The sequence below is a fragment of the Chaetura pelagica genome, unplaced genomic scaffold, assembly GCF_000747805.2.
Source record: "Chaetura pelagica isolate M959 unplaced genomic scaffold, ChaPel_1.0 scaffold3, whole genome shotgun sequence".
Taxonomy (NCBI): domain Eukaryota; kingdom Metazoa; phylum Chordata; class Aves; order Apodiformes; family Apodidae; genus Chaetura; species Chaetura pelagica.
Genome location: NW_009952974.1, coordinates 11,242,771 through 11,260,566, shown reverse-complemented (window position 1 = coordinate 11,260,566; position 17,796 = coordinate 11,242,771). Strand labels below are relative to the sequence as shown.

Sequence of the window (17,796 nt, the reverse complement as noted above, 5' to 3'; positions counted from 1 at the left end):
CTCTCTCAAAAAAAAATAGAGTATGTTTTCTGGATTACATTAAGAACAATAAGATACCTAATTTACAGCTATTTCATTTATTTATGGAGAAAGAATAATGGAATTCCTGAGAATGCATAAGTTTTCAGTAATGCCTGAAACATTTCAATAGACCTCTCATGATAAGTGAAATTCTCTTTAAAATTCAACTTTCAGACCAATTGTTATCATGCAGTCTCACAATTGTTTTACAGATCCTGTCTACAATTGCATTTCAAGCAAAAACCTGAAGCCAACATAAAAAAGGCAAAGAAATTTTAACCAACATAGTTAGTAGATGTAGTAGACACATACGCTGTTTCAGCAAAAACTGCTAAAAACTCAATTCCATGCAGAGAAAAATAAAAACCCAGCAGGTATACCTGGAGCCTCTAAACTGTAGGTACAATTTGTGCTTCTTAACATTAATGGGCTTTAAAAAACAGAAGAAAAATGGACTACTGAGTGCAATCAGATTTCTCACACAATTTTGACGATTTAATTTCAACTTACTTTATCATTATTTAGTAGCAACAGCAGCTAATTTTGCAAAAACTTCACATGTTGACAAAGTTCCATTTCCCTTTTATGCCCGTAGCCCACTCTACCCCGAGACAAAAAGCTGAACTCCCATTCAGTTAAAGCTATTGTCAGTCAAGATGCATTCATTCACGGGAACAGCAATGATACAGCATGTAGGTGATGACCATGGTGATTTACAAGCCATTATAATGTGGCCCCCATCGTTTATTGATATGATCAAAAGTATGAGACACCCATTGCTGCTCAAGCACTTTGTATCTTTCCTTGCATATGTAGAGGGGTTTACCACGCCTGTAAGGGGAAAAAAAAAGAATGGTTAATATGCCAAATAAATGGAAAACTGCTTCACTTTATCAACACACAATACCCTACAACTTTTTTTCCCAGGTCAAGTGTGCCATTTTATTGGTTAAGGGGTTTTGGTTTTACTAAGATAACTGCTGGGACTTCACTTTTTCCCCTCTTGAATAGCAGAATCCATAAAACACGTCTTGTTGTCTCAGGCATGCATAGCTTGGAAGCTACACTTCTGCTCTGGAATCAAACTGCATTGTTTAATTAAAGGCCAAAAAACAATTTTGGGACAGAATTGTTCCTGATGCAACTTGGAATTAACTATCATCAAGAATAGCAAAATAGGCATCTGTCCATTGGGTGCCTGGTTAAATCACCTTTGGGTCAAAAAAATCCAAGAAAAAACAAGACAATAAAAGAGTCAGTCCTACTTACAGTAGATATAGATTTTCCACTTAAAAGAAAGTAGAGATCTATTATCTGTTATTGCATGTATTGCATAACAGAGTTGATCTACACAGAGAAGCAACAATGAAACACACGTGTAACAATCACATTACCTAAGATCTCTGTCTTCTTCACCATGTGCATCAAGATAAACAGAACCCCAAAGGCAGAAGCGATGACCTCGTATGATGATGATTACAGACGCATTAATCAAAAGAAATATTCCTGTCCCAGCTCCACAGTTCTGAGAATGCTGTCATATTATGCATGTAGAAAGGAGAGAGTGCAAAAAGTCTGTTAGTGTCTGCCAACATTGTAACAAAAAGGATTTAAAAAACAGTAATTAGTTTTGCTTTAAGTAACATACACACATTTACTAAGAAACAGTTTGGCAAAGGATACCCTGCCCCAAATTCTCCAAGCAAACTAGAACCCCATGTTTTTTGCTGCTGTAGTAACACTTGCATACAAAGAGTTCCCTGCTCAAAAAGGGAGGATAATCATTAACATGAAAACACAGAATTACCTAAAAAAAATGAGCGAAAAAATCATCCACAATATTTTGAATTGGTTTTTGTTCAGCAAACTGTACAGCATAACCAAGTACTTTTTCATAGATGGCAAGATAAAAAGAAAGTATTCAGAAAAACCTAACATCACTCTTTTTACAATAGTCTCTATTGATAAACATTAGCTTTTTCTATCTGTGGCCAGATCTCTTCTATGGCTTACAGAGCTACTAAAATAATTCTTTTTAATAATTCTTGCTTGCTTCCATATGTCATTAATCTCTATGAATGATGTAGTCTGTATTAATCAGTTCATTTTAGCAATTAAAAAAGTGGTCTTCCTATATATTTTTATTACATTTAGAGGCTACCATCCCATAAATTATAATAAAATGTAATTAATTATGTAGCTTTTTATTTTTTTAATAACTTTCTGTTTTCATGAAGCTTGATACCTTAAATTTAACTGTTAATTCTATTTTAAATTTTGCTCACTCCTTCTTTTGCCATATTAGCAGGACAAAGAGAAAGTTGAGTTTGAACAATTAAAAAAGATCCAAAATCCCTCTGAAATTCTGAAATTCCTTGGGGTTCAGTTTTGTGCTCCGCTTATACATATTTCCCCAACAAATCCCCCTCAGTTTTGTAGACCCCATGTAGTTCCAGCCTTCTACTAACTGTTGCATGGTAGGAAACACAGGTGTCAAAGCAAACCTTTATCATGGACAGGAGAACAAAACTAGATGTTGTCCAACACCAGTTTCTTAAACAACTCACATGTATGCTCAGTAGAAAGCTTTCCTGGTGAATTAAATCAAACACCTTAAAATTATGCTTATCTACCTAGTCTGTAAATCACTAGTAGATGGTCAGATATACCAGAAAGTACTCTAGAAAAAGGTGGAAAAATCTATACATGATATTCTTATCCACATAGAAAGCAAGGAAATGAAACAGAGGAAAATTAAAACAACATATAAACAATCAGAATGTAGACAAATTTAAATTGGTTATGTATCAAAACTGTGTGTCAAGATGGCACACAATGTAAGTTTTTCAAACAGGGAAACAAGTTATGGGCTCCAAAAGGTGAATAAAATTGCTCTCTAGAATTCAGTCTCAGTTCATCTATGAGAAATAAGCAATAAAACATTATAAAGGTCCCTTTAGATAAACCTGCAAATGTTCCTTCCAACCCAAGCCAATCTATGAAAGAAAGCCAACACTGAGCAACAGAGTTTAAAACTATCCATGAACATGAGATTCCATTACAAAATTTGAATTAACTCTCTTACCAGTACACATTCACAGTAACTCTGTTGTTTGCAGCATAGTCCTTTCAAGCATACGAAAGTACCACAAACTAGACAAACAGCAGGATCTTTAGGAACCTTGGAACAAACAGTGCAAGTCTTTCTGTGATAATACTGAAAAATGGTATTATAATTCTCAGGCAACTGGAGGAGGCGTGGCAAGTCCCACTTGGGCTCCTGGATAAGCAAAACCTACAAATAAGAAGATAAGAGCAATATAACAGTTCTGAACATTTATTTATCCATTTATATTTTCTAAGAGAAAAGAATACTAAAGAAAGGAAGCATACAGCTTAAAAATCTCTCACCAATTCTGCATTTCACAAATTTGGAAGTCAAAAGTCACCTTGCAACAGTCACCTGCCTCTAGGTGAACACCCTCCCCAGCTGCAGTCACATTTCATCTTCTGGCATGGGTGCAAAATGAGCACTAGCCTTTTCCCAAGGACATTTTCTAAATGTGATACTTTTTAACAACAAAAATCTTCGTAACTAAAAAACTAGAGGATTAAGACTAATCTAAAGGGAAGACTTCCACTCGCTACGCTGAATTACTTTTGGCAAAATCGACACACTGCTGAAAACCTTGACACTATGAAAGCTGTCTCCCAGCCAAAATTTAAACTAAGACTTCCATAAACAGACCTGAAATTAGGCTCTGTAAATGATACATGAAGACATCTGCCTGATTTCCAAAGCTTTGTGGCATACACAAACTTTGAGGCTATTAGGAACTTACAAGTTCTGATTACAATTTCTTTCTCATTAACAAGTCAGGTTCTCATACACAGAACAACAGTGTATCTACATAGTAAATCAAGCAATAAATAGCTGGAACATCAGCACTATTTCTGAAGAAGTAATTTTGCCACATACCTTTACTTGATCTGGATGTGTATCTGCAAAGGAAGCTAATTCTGAGCACCACTGTGATATCATGTCAAATGCTGGCACTGGCCAGTCGAGACAAGAGGCACTGGTGAACTGATGAGCTGACTGAAAAGATGGTAATAGACCCAGGCAACTTGCAAGAACTGTGAATTCTTCATCTTCCTTTTAGGTATGAAACCAGAGAGGTTTAGATTAATACCTAGACTCTGAATTTTAAAATAGTTTATTAAAAACATGTCTATTCCAGTAACAACAGTAAACATGTAGTAACAGTGACGCTAATAGGCATGTTCAGAGACAGAGAAAGCTTGAATATTTTCCAGATTACCTCAAACTGGCTTCTCAAAATACAAGGAAACTGGTCAGAATTAAAACAAAGCAAACATAGAAACAAAAAAATCCTAATAAAACCCAAAACAAAAAAAACCCCAACAAACACAAATCCACACAAAACCACAAATCCAAAAACAACAAATGAACCAACTCCTTCCCAAACCCTTCAGTAATTTTCTTCCTGTTTAGGACCCCAAACTGCCTTGTAGCTGTTTCACAGGTGAGATAATTTTGAGGCAAGGCAATGTGGGAGCTGACCTGCAGCAAATTCTATTTAAATCAGTCACAGAACTCAAACGTAATTGTCTGCTGATGCAATGACTGAGAATAAAGTGCAAGTATTAATAGGTATTAAGCAAAATCAAGACTGAATTCCAGTCTGTGTGGAAATTATGCCATTTCTGCAAATGCAGGACAAGTTTTGGAAGTATGTCAGGTTTTTATAAGATAGGCATCTATGACCTGATAAAACAAGCACGTAGGTTCCCACTTTTAAGAATATAGTACCATTTTTCAGGGCAAAATGCCTTGAAAACAAATTGGCTTAAGAGAAACAATGCTGCAGAAGTATGCTATAAATTATTATTTTAAAACATTTTAAATTTTATGACAGAAAATACATACCAGGAAAAAGACATTTTAAAAGTCTAGTTTTTTATCTCTAGCTTTTAAATGGAAACAATTGAGTGTGCCCATCTCAATTTGTACCTGGCAACTAGGTAAATCTCCTCCAAAAAGATGGTGTTGAAGAAGGCTTGTGATCCTGAGGAAAGGCAGGCAGAACTGCTGCAGATAGCACTCTACAGAATCAGGATTTACCTACAGGGAAAGAAATTATTACTTACTATATACTGACCAAGATAAGTTGTCTCCTATCTAAGAAACTCCAATATGAATTGAATGTTTTTTAAGCAAACTATACAAACCACTGCATCAGACATACATTTCGAAGGCAAGCATTTCATTTATAATCTGAAAGAACTCTGTGGGTTTTCTTTGCCCCTTGACAAATGTTTTTTTTCTACTTAAATATTCAGTTTTCCAAGTTTCAGAAAGGTATTTCCTACATATGATTAAAAACCACAATTATAAGAAGCATTTTTCAATAACTTTTTCAACACAGCACTGGCCATATACGATATTAGTAGAAGAAAGATTTGCAGAGACAAACTGTCCCAAAGGGATGTGCTTTGATCTAGAAAAATAGACTTGTACTGCAGTCTTTAGCAAGATCAGAGAAACATCATTATAACAATGAGGCTGAAAAACTTAAATAAGAGACAGAAAGGGGACATGCTGGATAAATACTCATAAGATTTGCCAATACCACTGTTAATTCTTCAGTCTCTCCTTCTTCATATATCTTCCCCTTAGACAGCTCAGTAATCACATGACCCAGCAATACTTCCCAGGATTTTTCTCCACTGGATGTATTCTGCAACTAAGAATGCAAGAAATCCAAAATGCACTGGTCATAAAAAGTAAAAAAAAAAAATAATTCTGTAAAAGTAACAATGATCAAGCAGATCTCCTTTTGACAAACATGCAAATTTTGACGTACAAAGATATATATTGCTTTGGGAAAAAGATCTGCAGAGAAAGACTGCATTTAGCTCACAGTGATTTCTAATGTTTTATGCAAGTCCAGAAATAGAATATAAAATCCTGCATAGCAACAGTTTGGTCAGCAGATAATTTGTCTTTACTGTCTTGTAGTTGTGATTGACCATTATGACCAATCTAACTTCTGTGTAAAAGCAGGTCACGCTTCTCCATTTGCATTCCATTTTACAGCCAACATAATCTAAGGCTCAGGTTTTGTATACAGGGTATTCCTCCTCCCATTTCCTCTGCTGGCCCCAGCACAGTCATCCTTTCCCTTGGTCTGACACTGGCACTCTTCAGACCTTCTGGGGAATCAATCTGTGGAGCAAAAAACTGACTGAAAGATTAAATGAATGCCAGTGCAGAGAACTGTGTCTTTTGGTGAGAACTGGCATTCAATCAGCTGAACTAAAATAGCAAGATGCACCTTCACTGTATTTGTAAATACTGTCAAAAGGCAAGGAAACAGTAGTGAAATATCTACCTGCCTAGTCTACAAATTTTCTTCTCTGCCTCTTCATCACATTAACACTCTGGACCATGTATTGAGAGAAATTTTTATGTCTAGCCACAAACAGCATGAACAAATAAGAAAAAGACAGAGGTTTTTTCCCTACCAAGAAGCTTGCTTGCTTTTCCTGTAAAGAAGTGCATTAGATCAACACATGGTTTACCTAGGAAGGCTTCAATTTGACAGGAAGGAAAAGCTGCATTTACTCAGTATCATCGCAATAAATTTAGATCTGCAACTATAGAAACAGAGCCTTGAATCTGAAACTCAGTTTTGGAATTAGATTTTCAATGTGAAGCTTTTTAGTCTCATACATACCAATCCTGCAAAACTGCACACAAAGAAACAAAACACTGGAATTTTTTTGAAGAAGCAAGTTATCCTGTGCAAAACAGAAGTATCTGTATGTTCCTACCAGAAATATGTAAGCAAAATTTCATACATGTTTTAATAAATTAACCAACCTTTTTGAGAGCTCCTGACTCCTTCCATGCCATCCTATCTTCAGCACTGCATTTAACAGAAACTGCTGCCAAGGCTTGAGTATACAGTAAAGTGAACAGCACTTTTATAATGCAGGTGAAGTGTTCTGAAAAACAGAGTAATTTTTAAACGTGTGGTATTTTTAGCAAATATACTGAACACAGAGTCTCTAGTTATGGAAATGATGCTTCTCAAATGACAAACAAGTGCTACACAAGAGTTAAGAAACTCCAAAACATACAAAGCAACATAAATGTATTTACTGGCTTTCAAAAATGACTTGGCAGCTGTAGTGAACAGAACAAGTACAGAGGAAGTAAATTTCTACTGCTCCATATGTTCATCCTCATCCTGATCAGCAATTATTTCCTCCTAGGGACCTGGTAATACTACAAATTCTATTTTGTCCAAAACTTACATCAAGTTAAGCTACTGATTACTGATAGCTACAAGTAACTGGGTGATGTAAATGTAAGCAAATGCATGTCCTACTGTATCTTCTGGCAAAGATTCAACCATCTGGGGTAAATTAGTCATACAAATACTGGAAAAGTGAAGTTCCCAAAGAAATCCGTGCAAGAGGGATGTGCAGCATTCTTCAGTTTCTGTCCCTTCACTTCCAGATATGGATCCAGCCATACAAGACTTGCTGCAAATCACTAGTAAGTACCTATTTGCTGGACCTCATGTGAATGCAGAAGGACAAAAGGCAAACTGTCATTTCAGAGCTTACCTTGTCTTGAAAAATATTTATTGGATTACAGTTTTACTTAATATGTAAAGGTTTATTATCTCCTATATATAGGTTGCAAGAGAAAGGCTTTGTAATCTTTTTGGGGAAGCTAGCAGCAGAGGCAAAATAAGACTTCCTAAAACTGGAAAAGGAAAAAGGTCAATGTGATCAGTCTCTGCATTAAGATATGGAGGTAGTATTTTTTTTTTTCCTTTTTACTTTAGGATGTATTTCCCATCCCAAATAATCTGATTTTTTAAATCTAGGCAGATCAAAGAGGCTTCTATCACCACCTACACCATTCCTTAAGCACAAACATAACTATAATATATATCTAAACCAATGTATACAGAAATGAGGGGTTTAAAAAGTCCTCTCAGTCTTTGAAGTCAAGCAAAACAATTTTATTTATCTAAGTACCTCACAAAAATTGGGTTAAATTCATTCTTTTTTCCCAAAGGATTTAAACAAGCTTTGCATGTGAAAATGAAAAGGAGGTAAGGGATATGAAACTCCTCCTCCTTTCTTGCATTTAATACCAAAACTCATCACTGGGTTCTGAAACAAACACAGCCAAGACTTCAGTATATAATCAAGTTTGTGAAATAACAACTGCTTTTTTATGTAACAAATATTTACAAAGCAACGCAGATGTGGATTTTGAAACTTTAAATATCACTGAGTATATACAACCAGCACAATTTAAGCACCTAAATTATAATTTTTAAGTACGTAATTAAAAGTGTACTGCTTTCTGTATTATCTTCCTATTGAGCTTACGTTAAACTTCACAATAAACACTGCTGTGCTTTGTCTGCCCCATTCTACAGCAGGGATCGTTATAATCATTTTTCCTCTCCATATTTCTACAAGAAAGCTGGACATGGACTTTTTACAAGGGAATGTAGCAACAGAACAAGGGCTAATGGCTTCAAACTCAAAAAGGTAGATTTAGATTAGAGGTTAGGAGAAAATTCTTCATTGTGAGGGTGGTGAGACACTGGAACAAGTTGCCTAGGGAGGCTGTGGATGCCCCCTCCCTGGCAGTGTTCAAGACTGGGTTGGATGGGGCTTGGAGCAACCCAATCTAGTGGAAGGTGTCCCTTCTCATGTAAGTGGGGTTGGAACTACATGATCTTTAAGGACCCTTCGAAGCCAAACCATTCTGTGATTCTATGAAACTACATAAAAGCTATCTGCCCGTTCTGTTGGACTGTGCAACATTCTGGACTAAAATGCAGTTAGGACTTCTGTGTTTATACATTAAAAAACTTAATCTGATATTCTGGCAGTGTGAAAGTTATATTATTATGGCTATACTGCTATCATCAAAAGAGAGAATTTTTGTACTTATTTTTTAATATTATTGAGAAATGCTTTTATGTTCCTGTTCTTAAAACTTTTTTAAACAAAACTTCTTGGAACCAAATTACTTCACAGCATGCCATCCCATTATATGCATTAAACAAATCCCCTTAAAAATAAAGTTTATACTGGAAACATTTCTAGAAGTATAGTTTAACATTAGTCTTTTCTATCCTAGGAAAAGGTATATTTTAAAAAATGATGTTTTTCAGTGCATGAATTTAAACAACAAAAATACACCTGTTTTTACTTTGGCTTCACCACTTCCTTCCCTGTATTTCAGAAGAAGTTAGTCTCATTTAACTTTACTGCTTTTATTAAGTCCTTTCAAGAAAAGTGAATTTAAGTTAAACAGAGCCACTTAAGTTGAATTTGAACATTCAGTAGTGACAACTGAACACCTCTTAAGTGGAATCAGAGTTTCTACTATACTTTGTAAATTAGGTGTGCGCACCAAGAGCAGAACAGTCCTGTGTATTTACCTATTCACCAAATACCAAAATTGCCACACAGACCCCAAAGCAGATACTCTGTTCACTGTCACTGATGTAGTAAAAAGATACTTGTTTGCACTCATTTTAAAATAAAGGTGTAACTATAGATGTTCAAGGCAGAGCCCAGACGGTCTGAACTACCCCATCTTCTGGAGCATACACTGTCTATTAGGAAGATGCACCAGGTTCAGCTCTTTCTTTTATACAGAAAACAAATACTATGTGATATTTATTCCTAATTATACTACATGCTGTCTCTACTGAAGTTGCTGCATTACAACAATTATCATCTTCATAGAAGATCTCCTATTATGTAAGACTGCTGCAATTTAAACTCTGAAATTAAAACTAAACTACAATCTTTTACCCTTAGGAACTCAGTTCAAGTTTAAGTACTGAGCTGCCCCTCTAAGCAAAGAGATGAGGGTCAAGCAAAGGACATTTTTCCTTTAGTAAAAGTACTTAATAGTTTTTGCTTAGCTCTGTATCTTTACTGAATAGGTTGACTGATAAGGTGAGAAGACAGGGAACACAGATAAGCTTGTCAATCCACAACAAAAATTTCTGTTCAATGCCAGCTTCTACAGATAAAGCAGAAACATTATTTTAGAATACACAATAAATCAGCTATGATTGACCATCTGGAAGTCATCATGAATGTGCCCTCATATACATAATAATCTAAATATACATCTTTTCATAACATACCTTTGTGCAATGGCTGAGGCATGGTTAAAATCTGGATAAGCAAAAGGGATGAGACATCTCTGTAAAGCACAGGAACTTCTGGCAGCTCTTCACTTGCCAACCTGGAAAGAAAACTCAAATAAAATAACTTCTGAAACTATAAACCCATTTTTCATTTTCATATTTTATTTTGCAATTAATTTTAGATAGTATTACATTAGATATTAAGCTTACAGAAGCCAAAGAGCTGGAAATTCAGTAACTGATCTCAATTGTAAAACACTGAATGTTACTAATGGATTGTAATAACTTATGAGAAAGTTACCATTTGGGATCCTGACTCTTATTTAAAAAGTTCCCAAAACTGCCTGAAATAGTTATTTCTATGTACAGACTCAAGGATAATTCAGTATTTCACTTTTAGAACTTGTGTTCTAAAATAAGAAAATACGCTGCACCGTAACAATCATTTTCATGATTTTCAAAGCATGGCATTGTACAAGTATACATATACCCCTGTGGTAACAGCAATGAACCCTCAAATTGTATTACTGTTACATGGATTGCTCCTACTGGAAAATATTGAATACGTAACATCACCATGTAGTCTTATACTTCAAAGCAGAAAATGTCTGCAGATAGAAGGCAGTATTTTTTCTAGCCTGGGGAGCAATATCCAACAATAATCCAACCAACAATACTCTATAGGTTCAACAGCTGACTCAAAATTGCAAAATACCAACATGGCAATAATCCTTCTCCCGTCTTTAATTGATGGAGTGTGAAGGGAATCTCAAGCAGGAGCAGATAGCATAATGCATCCCCCACTGTCCCCTCTCCTCTTCTGCAACATGCACAGAAGAAAGTGCTGTTTGGGTTCTTATACCCATTCCCAAAGAGTGGTAGTGCTAGCTGGCTGGCAGATGAATGCCAATGGAGAAGATGTTTGAGATATTTATCTGTATCACTACCACAGGAGCTACATCATGAGTCTCTAGTGTTACCGACCTTGAGCCTCCTGTGGAAAACTCACCACTTCTTACAAATGGACACAAATGTTGCAAAGGAAAATATCACACCTTACAAGTTTTTTTTTTCAATTGTCATGTGACTCAAATGCTGTTCTGGAAGGGCATTTTCTTTCAATCGCTCCTTAGGCTCTTTCAGCTTTTCTTCCTACACTTTTGTCATTCTTTCACTGGTCAGGAACTGCAGAAAAAACTATTCTCCCTCTCTTGGCAGAATCTTCCCTTATTTAGGGCAGCTCTAGGCCTTTACACCATGTGTCAATTCACTGGGTCCTTCATACTAACCATCTTAGAAAGTAGGGAAATCAAAATATATTTGCCTATCGCAGTTTCACAGTTATCTTCATGCTTTGTTCCAGCAATCTTAACTGTCCTGTAGATAAGCCACAACTGATGAAGTGCTAGATAGCTGTATTGAAAATATACATATATCCTTATTAAGATCTACCCCCAAAAGCACAACTTCATTCTCCTCTTTTTGGTTGTTCTGCAAGACATTGTGGACTACAGAGCTTCCCAATCAGGCTTTCTTAAGTCCTACAGCAAGTGTCCAAGTTTCTGTACAAACAAAATCAGACTGAGGAAAAAAGAAAACGGACAAGACATTTAAGCCCTCTCCTGTCTCAGCTTTATCTTTTCAGAGCACAACTGGTGAACTACTGGCACATCTAATTATTGCCTCAATTCCAAGACCACGAAACTCTCACTCTGATGCAACTCAGCTGGCACTGGCTACTCCATTAGCTTAGTTGATGCCTCTTCTTTATGAGGACACCAACTTCCATTTGTGCCATCTTGTCACACGCACAGCAGACAAACAGCTCTTGCAGACCATGTACTGGAAAAGGCTGTCTCCATGTGGTGGGATGGGGATGCATATATAGGGTCCTCATTGCCTTCTAATAGCTTTGTGGATCCAACCAGTTAATCATCTCTGGGGCACATAAACACGATGCTGCTTTTGGAAGAAGACCCCTACACAGTTACTGATTTCATGAAACTCAACTTCTCTTTAAAAAAGGAACTGCTGAGAGTTATTTGTGATAGGAATTTTAACATGCAGAAGTAGTCATTCAAATAAGAGGAGGATTAAAAGAACACTTTCAGTCATATGAAGTGTGTTAACTAACTACATCTTTTTTAACTACTCTCCTTCCTTTCTCCCACAGCTCAGTAACACCTGTTCTGAAGCAATAATCCTGTTACATGGCTAGTTTCCAGTCATGTTATGCAATGCACTCAACTGTGGGAATGAGCACAAATAGCTTAGTTGATTGCCTTTATAAGCCACAGAAAACATCTAACTGGTCCTTTTGAATTAATGAACCCAAATAGCTACAGAATAAACACTATCCATAATGTCTTTTGTGTTAATCAATTTCATAAAAGGACTGTTTTACAACACTGTAACATACATAAATATAAATATTTATATATGAGAGCCTCCCAAACAAAACCCAAATATTCTAAAGATCACTGTACTGAATTCTAAAGAATACTAAGGGGGCAAAATGGGTATCCCACTACCAAGTCTCATTTTCAAAGTTAAACAGGTAATGAAGATGCTAATCTCACTGAATCTAATTTTACTTTTCTACCTACAGCCAGGTCTATTTTATGAGCTGTAACACTGCATTTTAAAATAACCCACATTAATTTTAGAGCCATGGACACTGCTTAAATTACTTCCAACTTTTACTTTATATATAAAGTTTGGAAAAATTATTTTGGAATAACAATACAACACAAAAAATAGTAATTCACTCTGGTCACATTTAGCTGAACACCTCTTTCCAATGGGTATCAACATAAGTATCATTTAACAGTCAGGTAATAATTAGGTCAAATACCAGTTCTGGCAAAATTAGATAATATTCTTAATATATATAGAATACAGTGATTCATTGCCCATATCACAAATAAATTAACTCATTTTCACATGCGAGACCAACTGAACTCTTTGTCTAATTTCTTAATTTTATACGAATTGGAGAAGCAAAGCTACATTAAATGTCAGGGGTTTAGAATAAGCTGCTTCCATTTATGGCAAGTGCTGCAGCATATGAAGAACTTGAAAACTGCTCTGTCATTTGTTAAGAACCTAAGCAACTTCTTCATTATAACACTGTGACTGAATTTATAAAGTGTGTTTAGAAATGAGTTTCATGGAAATCACCCATCCTATTAATCCTGAATGCATATGTGAAAGGTTGATAAATCTGACTTTACAAAAAATTTTACCCCTGAAGTGCTGAATAAAATGAAAGCAAGCACAATCTTGGATGGGACCAAAGTATTTCAAAATAATTCAAATGTATTTCAGTTGTGTGCCCTATCCATTAAAAAAAGGGAGGAGGCGAAAATAAACTGCACAGTGCAACAGAAACATGTACAAAATGAAAAACGAATTGCTCAACTTTCTCTATGGAATTGACCTCTCCTTCTGTACAAGGTAATTGGGCTGCACTTCTTTCTGTGCCAGTACCAGAGCTGTCAGCCAACAGCTGAGCAACTCTGCCTCTGTATTCTGCATCTTCCACCTGACAGAGGTTATCTTGAGAATTACTTCTTCACGAATGGATACAGTGAAACTGAAATAAAGTGAAACTTCTGTTCTACTTTGAAACAAGCAGCATTTGCTTATGGACTTTCCTTACATACATGCTCTGCTCCCTTTCCCCTCTTCTCTCAGATAGAGACACTTAAAATTTTATAATCCAACTGATTATAAAGTTAGAAAGCCCATAAATAAAGTGGAAGTTTTGAGCCTCACACCTCTTCAAAGTGTAAGATGCAGAAAACCTGAGACAAAGCAATATATATGCAGCTAAACAAAGGCTTACTCAAGCAGGGCAAATTTATATTCCCTTCAGGATTTGCAGGATGAGAAACACAGCCCAGAAATCCCAGCCTGCAGAAAGGTCAGAGTAACACATTGCCTCTGATGTTCATTACAAGAAAGTAGAATTCTACTGTTTATCCTCGCTACATACTAGGATATAATCACAATTTTGTATTGTGATTCATTGTGTCACAGCAGATTTTACAGCCAGGCAGTTTTTCTCATTACACAACATAGAATTTTACTGACAGAACTAACATTAGACATCTCCCATTTTCTCTTTCACCACTGTGCCTACAGCACTCCCTTGTCTCCTGCTCCCAAGTTTATTCAAATTAACATTTTAAAAAACATAGATTAGTTCCTCGACTCTGCTCATGATGCAGCCTGCTCAACTTGCATCAGCACAGCAGAAGAGGAGGGTGAGATATGGCACATGGGAAAGAAGAAACAGCAAATAGTCCTGGACCTGGCATTGCTGCCAAAACCTCCATAGCGTAATGTGTCCTGAGACACTGGTGTTCCCGGGCAGATTTGCATGTTTATTAATCAGATCATATAAGTCCTGTTGCAGCATGGGTATGTATGCATCACCTCTTCCACAAAGCTTAACTACACCCCATTGTCCCATCATCCTACTGTCTGTCTGTGTTGGACTATCTTCATGAAAACTGCTTTATGATCCCCATTTCAGAACAGTGCCTGTGATGGGAGACAGGACTGGAGAGGTTTCGACACAGTTACTCATTCCCATCCCTGTGCTGCAGTTTGCTGCCCCCATATGACACTACAAACAATCACCAAAGCAATCTAGCTTAGAACAAAACAGAAGCAAAACACTTTAGTCAAAATAACCCAGTATATGTCAGCACTTCATCATGCAGTTTTCCCCCTCCAAGCGCTTCTAACGCAAAGATCCTTAATGCTTTACCAAATACTTCTTTCCCTATGCATTTTGTCTGTCAAAACAGACAGAATTTTCAGTTTTCATAGAGATGTAAAGTTAAAAAAGAGTATATTTTTTTATTTCAGGCTTGCAGTTCCTGAAACTGGCTATTTGGACTAGTTCATTAAATTCACATCTGGGCTTAGTAATTATTGCCTCCAGCTGCTCCTTCTCTGCCCCCTGCCAGAAGCTACTATTCCTCAGTTACACCACCATAACTGTTTATTTGATCACCCTTGAAACCAGATCAGCCCCTAGTAGAACAATTTGCTTAAGAACAGCCTGTGGGACCCAAGTGCATATTAAATTTGACAACATGAACTGCAGACAAAAAAGAATCCACTACACCAGTCACAAGTTGAGACTAAGCTTTATGTTTTTTCCTCCCTCTTCCTTCAAACACTTATTATTTAGGGCCTTTTTAATTGAGTATGTTCTTGCTCAAAGTTTCCTTATTTCTACTTTGTCTTGGTGTGACTGCATAAGGTCCTTCCTGTCTTTCCTCTCAGCTGCCATTTTCAACTACAGATCAATCTAGGAACAGTAGTAGATGACACTACGCAAAACCAGGAGCTTTAGGAAGTACAACAGAGCAATTCAGTGAGAATCTTTACAAATTACTTTGATCAGTTCTCCCAGATGCATAGTTACGAAAAAGATGCTCGAAGTGCCAAGAGAAAAAATATATACTGTTTTCCTCTTATGAAGAAAAATAATCAGCTGGCTTTAGGCAAGACACCTATCTTCTCACTGTCCAGGTAGAATTTGAGAAGTGACATCAAACAGGGAAAAGTGTCCTTGCAGAATACAGATATGTGGCTCCATTTATTGTTGTTAATCCTTGTACAGCTGTATATGTAAGGCTAATACTTTTAACAGCAAACTTGGGTGAATAACTTGCTTAAAATAAGAAGCACGATGAAAATTTTTAGCTCAATATAGAATTATTTCTCGTATCTTATACCTACTTGTGTTATTTCTGTAACAGCCACCAGCCATTGCCCAACTTTCAATAAACTATTTATGAACTTGATGTTGATGTAAATTTTGTCTAGCATCCATACCAAGAAAAGCAGTGCACCTATCCACTTACCTAATACTATTAAATTTGCATGTGCTTAAGCTTACATGTGGCGTATTTAAGTTTTAACTTGAAACTAAAATGTGTCGGATTTTATGTAAAAGAAATCTGAAAAAATATTTTTACAAATATATGAACAAACAATTTTCAGATGTTAAGTTCATCAAGCTACCTCACTGAGTATTTAAAATTAAGACAGAAAGCTACCCCAAGTCCCTCTGTAAGGATGTTTCTTTCATAAGGTAAAACATATTTGGTAAATTAAAATACTTGCTCTGAATTTTTATCCTGCATCAGCTGGGTTAGTTTTCTCCAGGGATTGTATGCAGAGTCTATACTGTAGAGGCGCATGTGCATGGCCAACACATGGAAGAGCTGATCTGAAAGGTGAAGAAGACAGATTGCTGATTATTACGTAAAATAATTTGAAGTATTTTATATTAAGTCGCTGTCATTTATTTTACTACATTCTGAGAAGTCTTGTTATCTCATTCCAAATAAGCTGGTAACCTAAAAAGTCCTTTTAAAGTTATTTTTTATTTTTTAAAAGAGAGTTAAGATTTCAATAGAAGGCAGTAAACATATGCATGAACTATTTTTTTTTGTTTCCTTCCTGGAATTCTGGAACAGAGAAAGGCTGATTAGAAAACTTTTACCAGGTCTCAGTTAGTTTAGTGCTCGTAAAACACCAGCTTTGTGTACTTAACTATATAGGTCTTTTTAAAAATCCTGTTTCATATGCTGTTAAGTTGCTATAGTTCCATGTTTACTTCACTTCTCTCTGCAGTTTATGTCAGAGACGGACAGACTTTTAGCACACAGCATTTATTCCTCTCTCTCATAGTTAAGTTCTGTGCACACAACATATTAGAAATTAACATACAGAGGCTGCAAGCTCTGGCCTACAGTAGGCTAAGTTTGGCACTTGAGCCTTAAAAGGTTAATATTCCTTCTGCCTTCATAAGCTTATTTTGTACGTAACTTTTGGAAGACAAAAACCCCCAAACTTCTGACCACACTAATGGCACCAAAGTAGAAATGAACTGCAGATATTTGGCTACACAACCTGCAGGCTAAGTTTGCTGATATTCATCAATTCATCCCATGTGTCAAAAATATTTCTTACAAAACATTTCTAGAACCTTTTGAACAAAGGACACTTATTTTATTATTCATGCACCTTACCACATTATCATATATTTAAATGCACAGTTTTCATTTCTCAGTGACTCATTATCAACACAAATAAAGTAACATCTAATCCTTCCTCCCCTTATGTGAGCTAAGAAGGCAGGTACCACCTACATGGACAGCATTTTCAGAGAGGTATGTACAGTAAGAACCTCAGATTTCATTTCTTTTTCTGCGTTTACAGTTACAGTTTGGAAAAAAAGCATCTTCTCTTCATACTAAAGCCATATTTTAAAACACTATTTCCCACAATTTTGCTCACTTTCTTCCTTCTGTCAAACCATATCCTGCTATTTGCTGCCAGGTTTGCTTCCGTTTAGTTTTCTAGGATCCTGCTTTCTTCCTCACTTTAACTTTTCCCCTTAGTATCGTACCACCTTCTCTTCTACCTACCCCATGCCCCTTTATTCCTTCAATTGATCCCTTTGCCTCCTACTCTCCTAATCTCTTTCCCTTCTCCCTGCAACCCACTTGCTTAACCA

General features: G+C 36.2%; 1 protein-coding gene across 1 annotated transcript in view; it reads right to left on the bottom strand.

The window, feature by feature from the left end:
• Positions 1-300: 300 nt before the first annotated feature.
• Positions 301-17,796, bottom strand: part of UBR3 (ubiquitin protein ligase E3 component n-recognin 3 (putative)) — a 78,950-nt gene continuing 61,454 nt past the window's right edge. The window contains exons 32-40 of the mRNA XM_009996138.1: positions 16,398-16,503; positions 10,248-10,348; positions 6,929-7,053; positions 5,676-5,783; positions 5,057-5,167; positions 4,001-4,177; positions 3,107-3,316; positions 1,416-1,555; positions 301-852 (exon numbers count right to left, since the gene is read on the bottom strand). Coding sequence (XP_009994440.1) covers positions 735-852; positions 1,416-1,555; positions 3,107-3,316; positions 4,001-4,177; positions 5,057-5,167; positions 5,676-5,783; positions 6,929-7,053; positions 10,248-10,348; positions 16,398-16,503 — 1,196 coding nt within the window. The 3' untranslated portion in view covers positions 301-734. The remainder of the gene's footprint in view (positions 853-1,415; positions 1,556-3,106; positions 3,317-4,000; positions 4,178-5,056; positions 5,168-5,675; positions 5,784-6,928; positions 7,054-10,247; positions 10,349-16,397; positions 16,504-17,796) is intronic.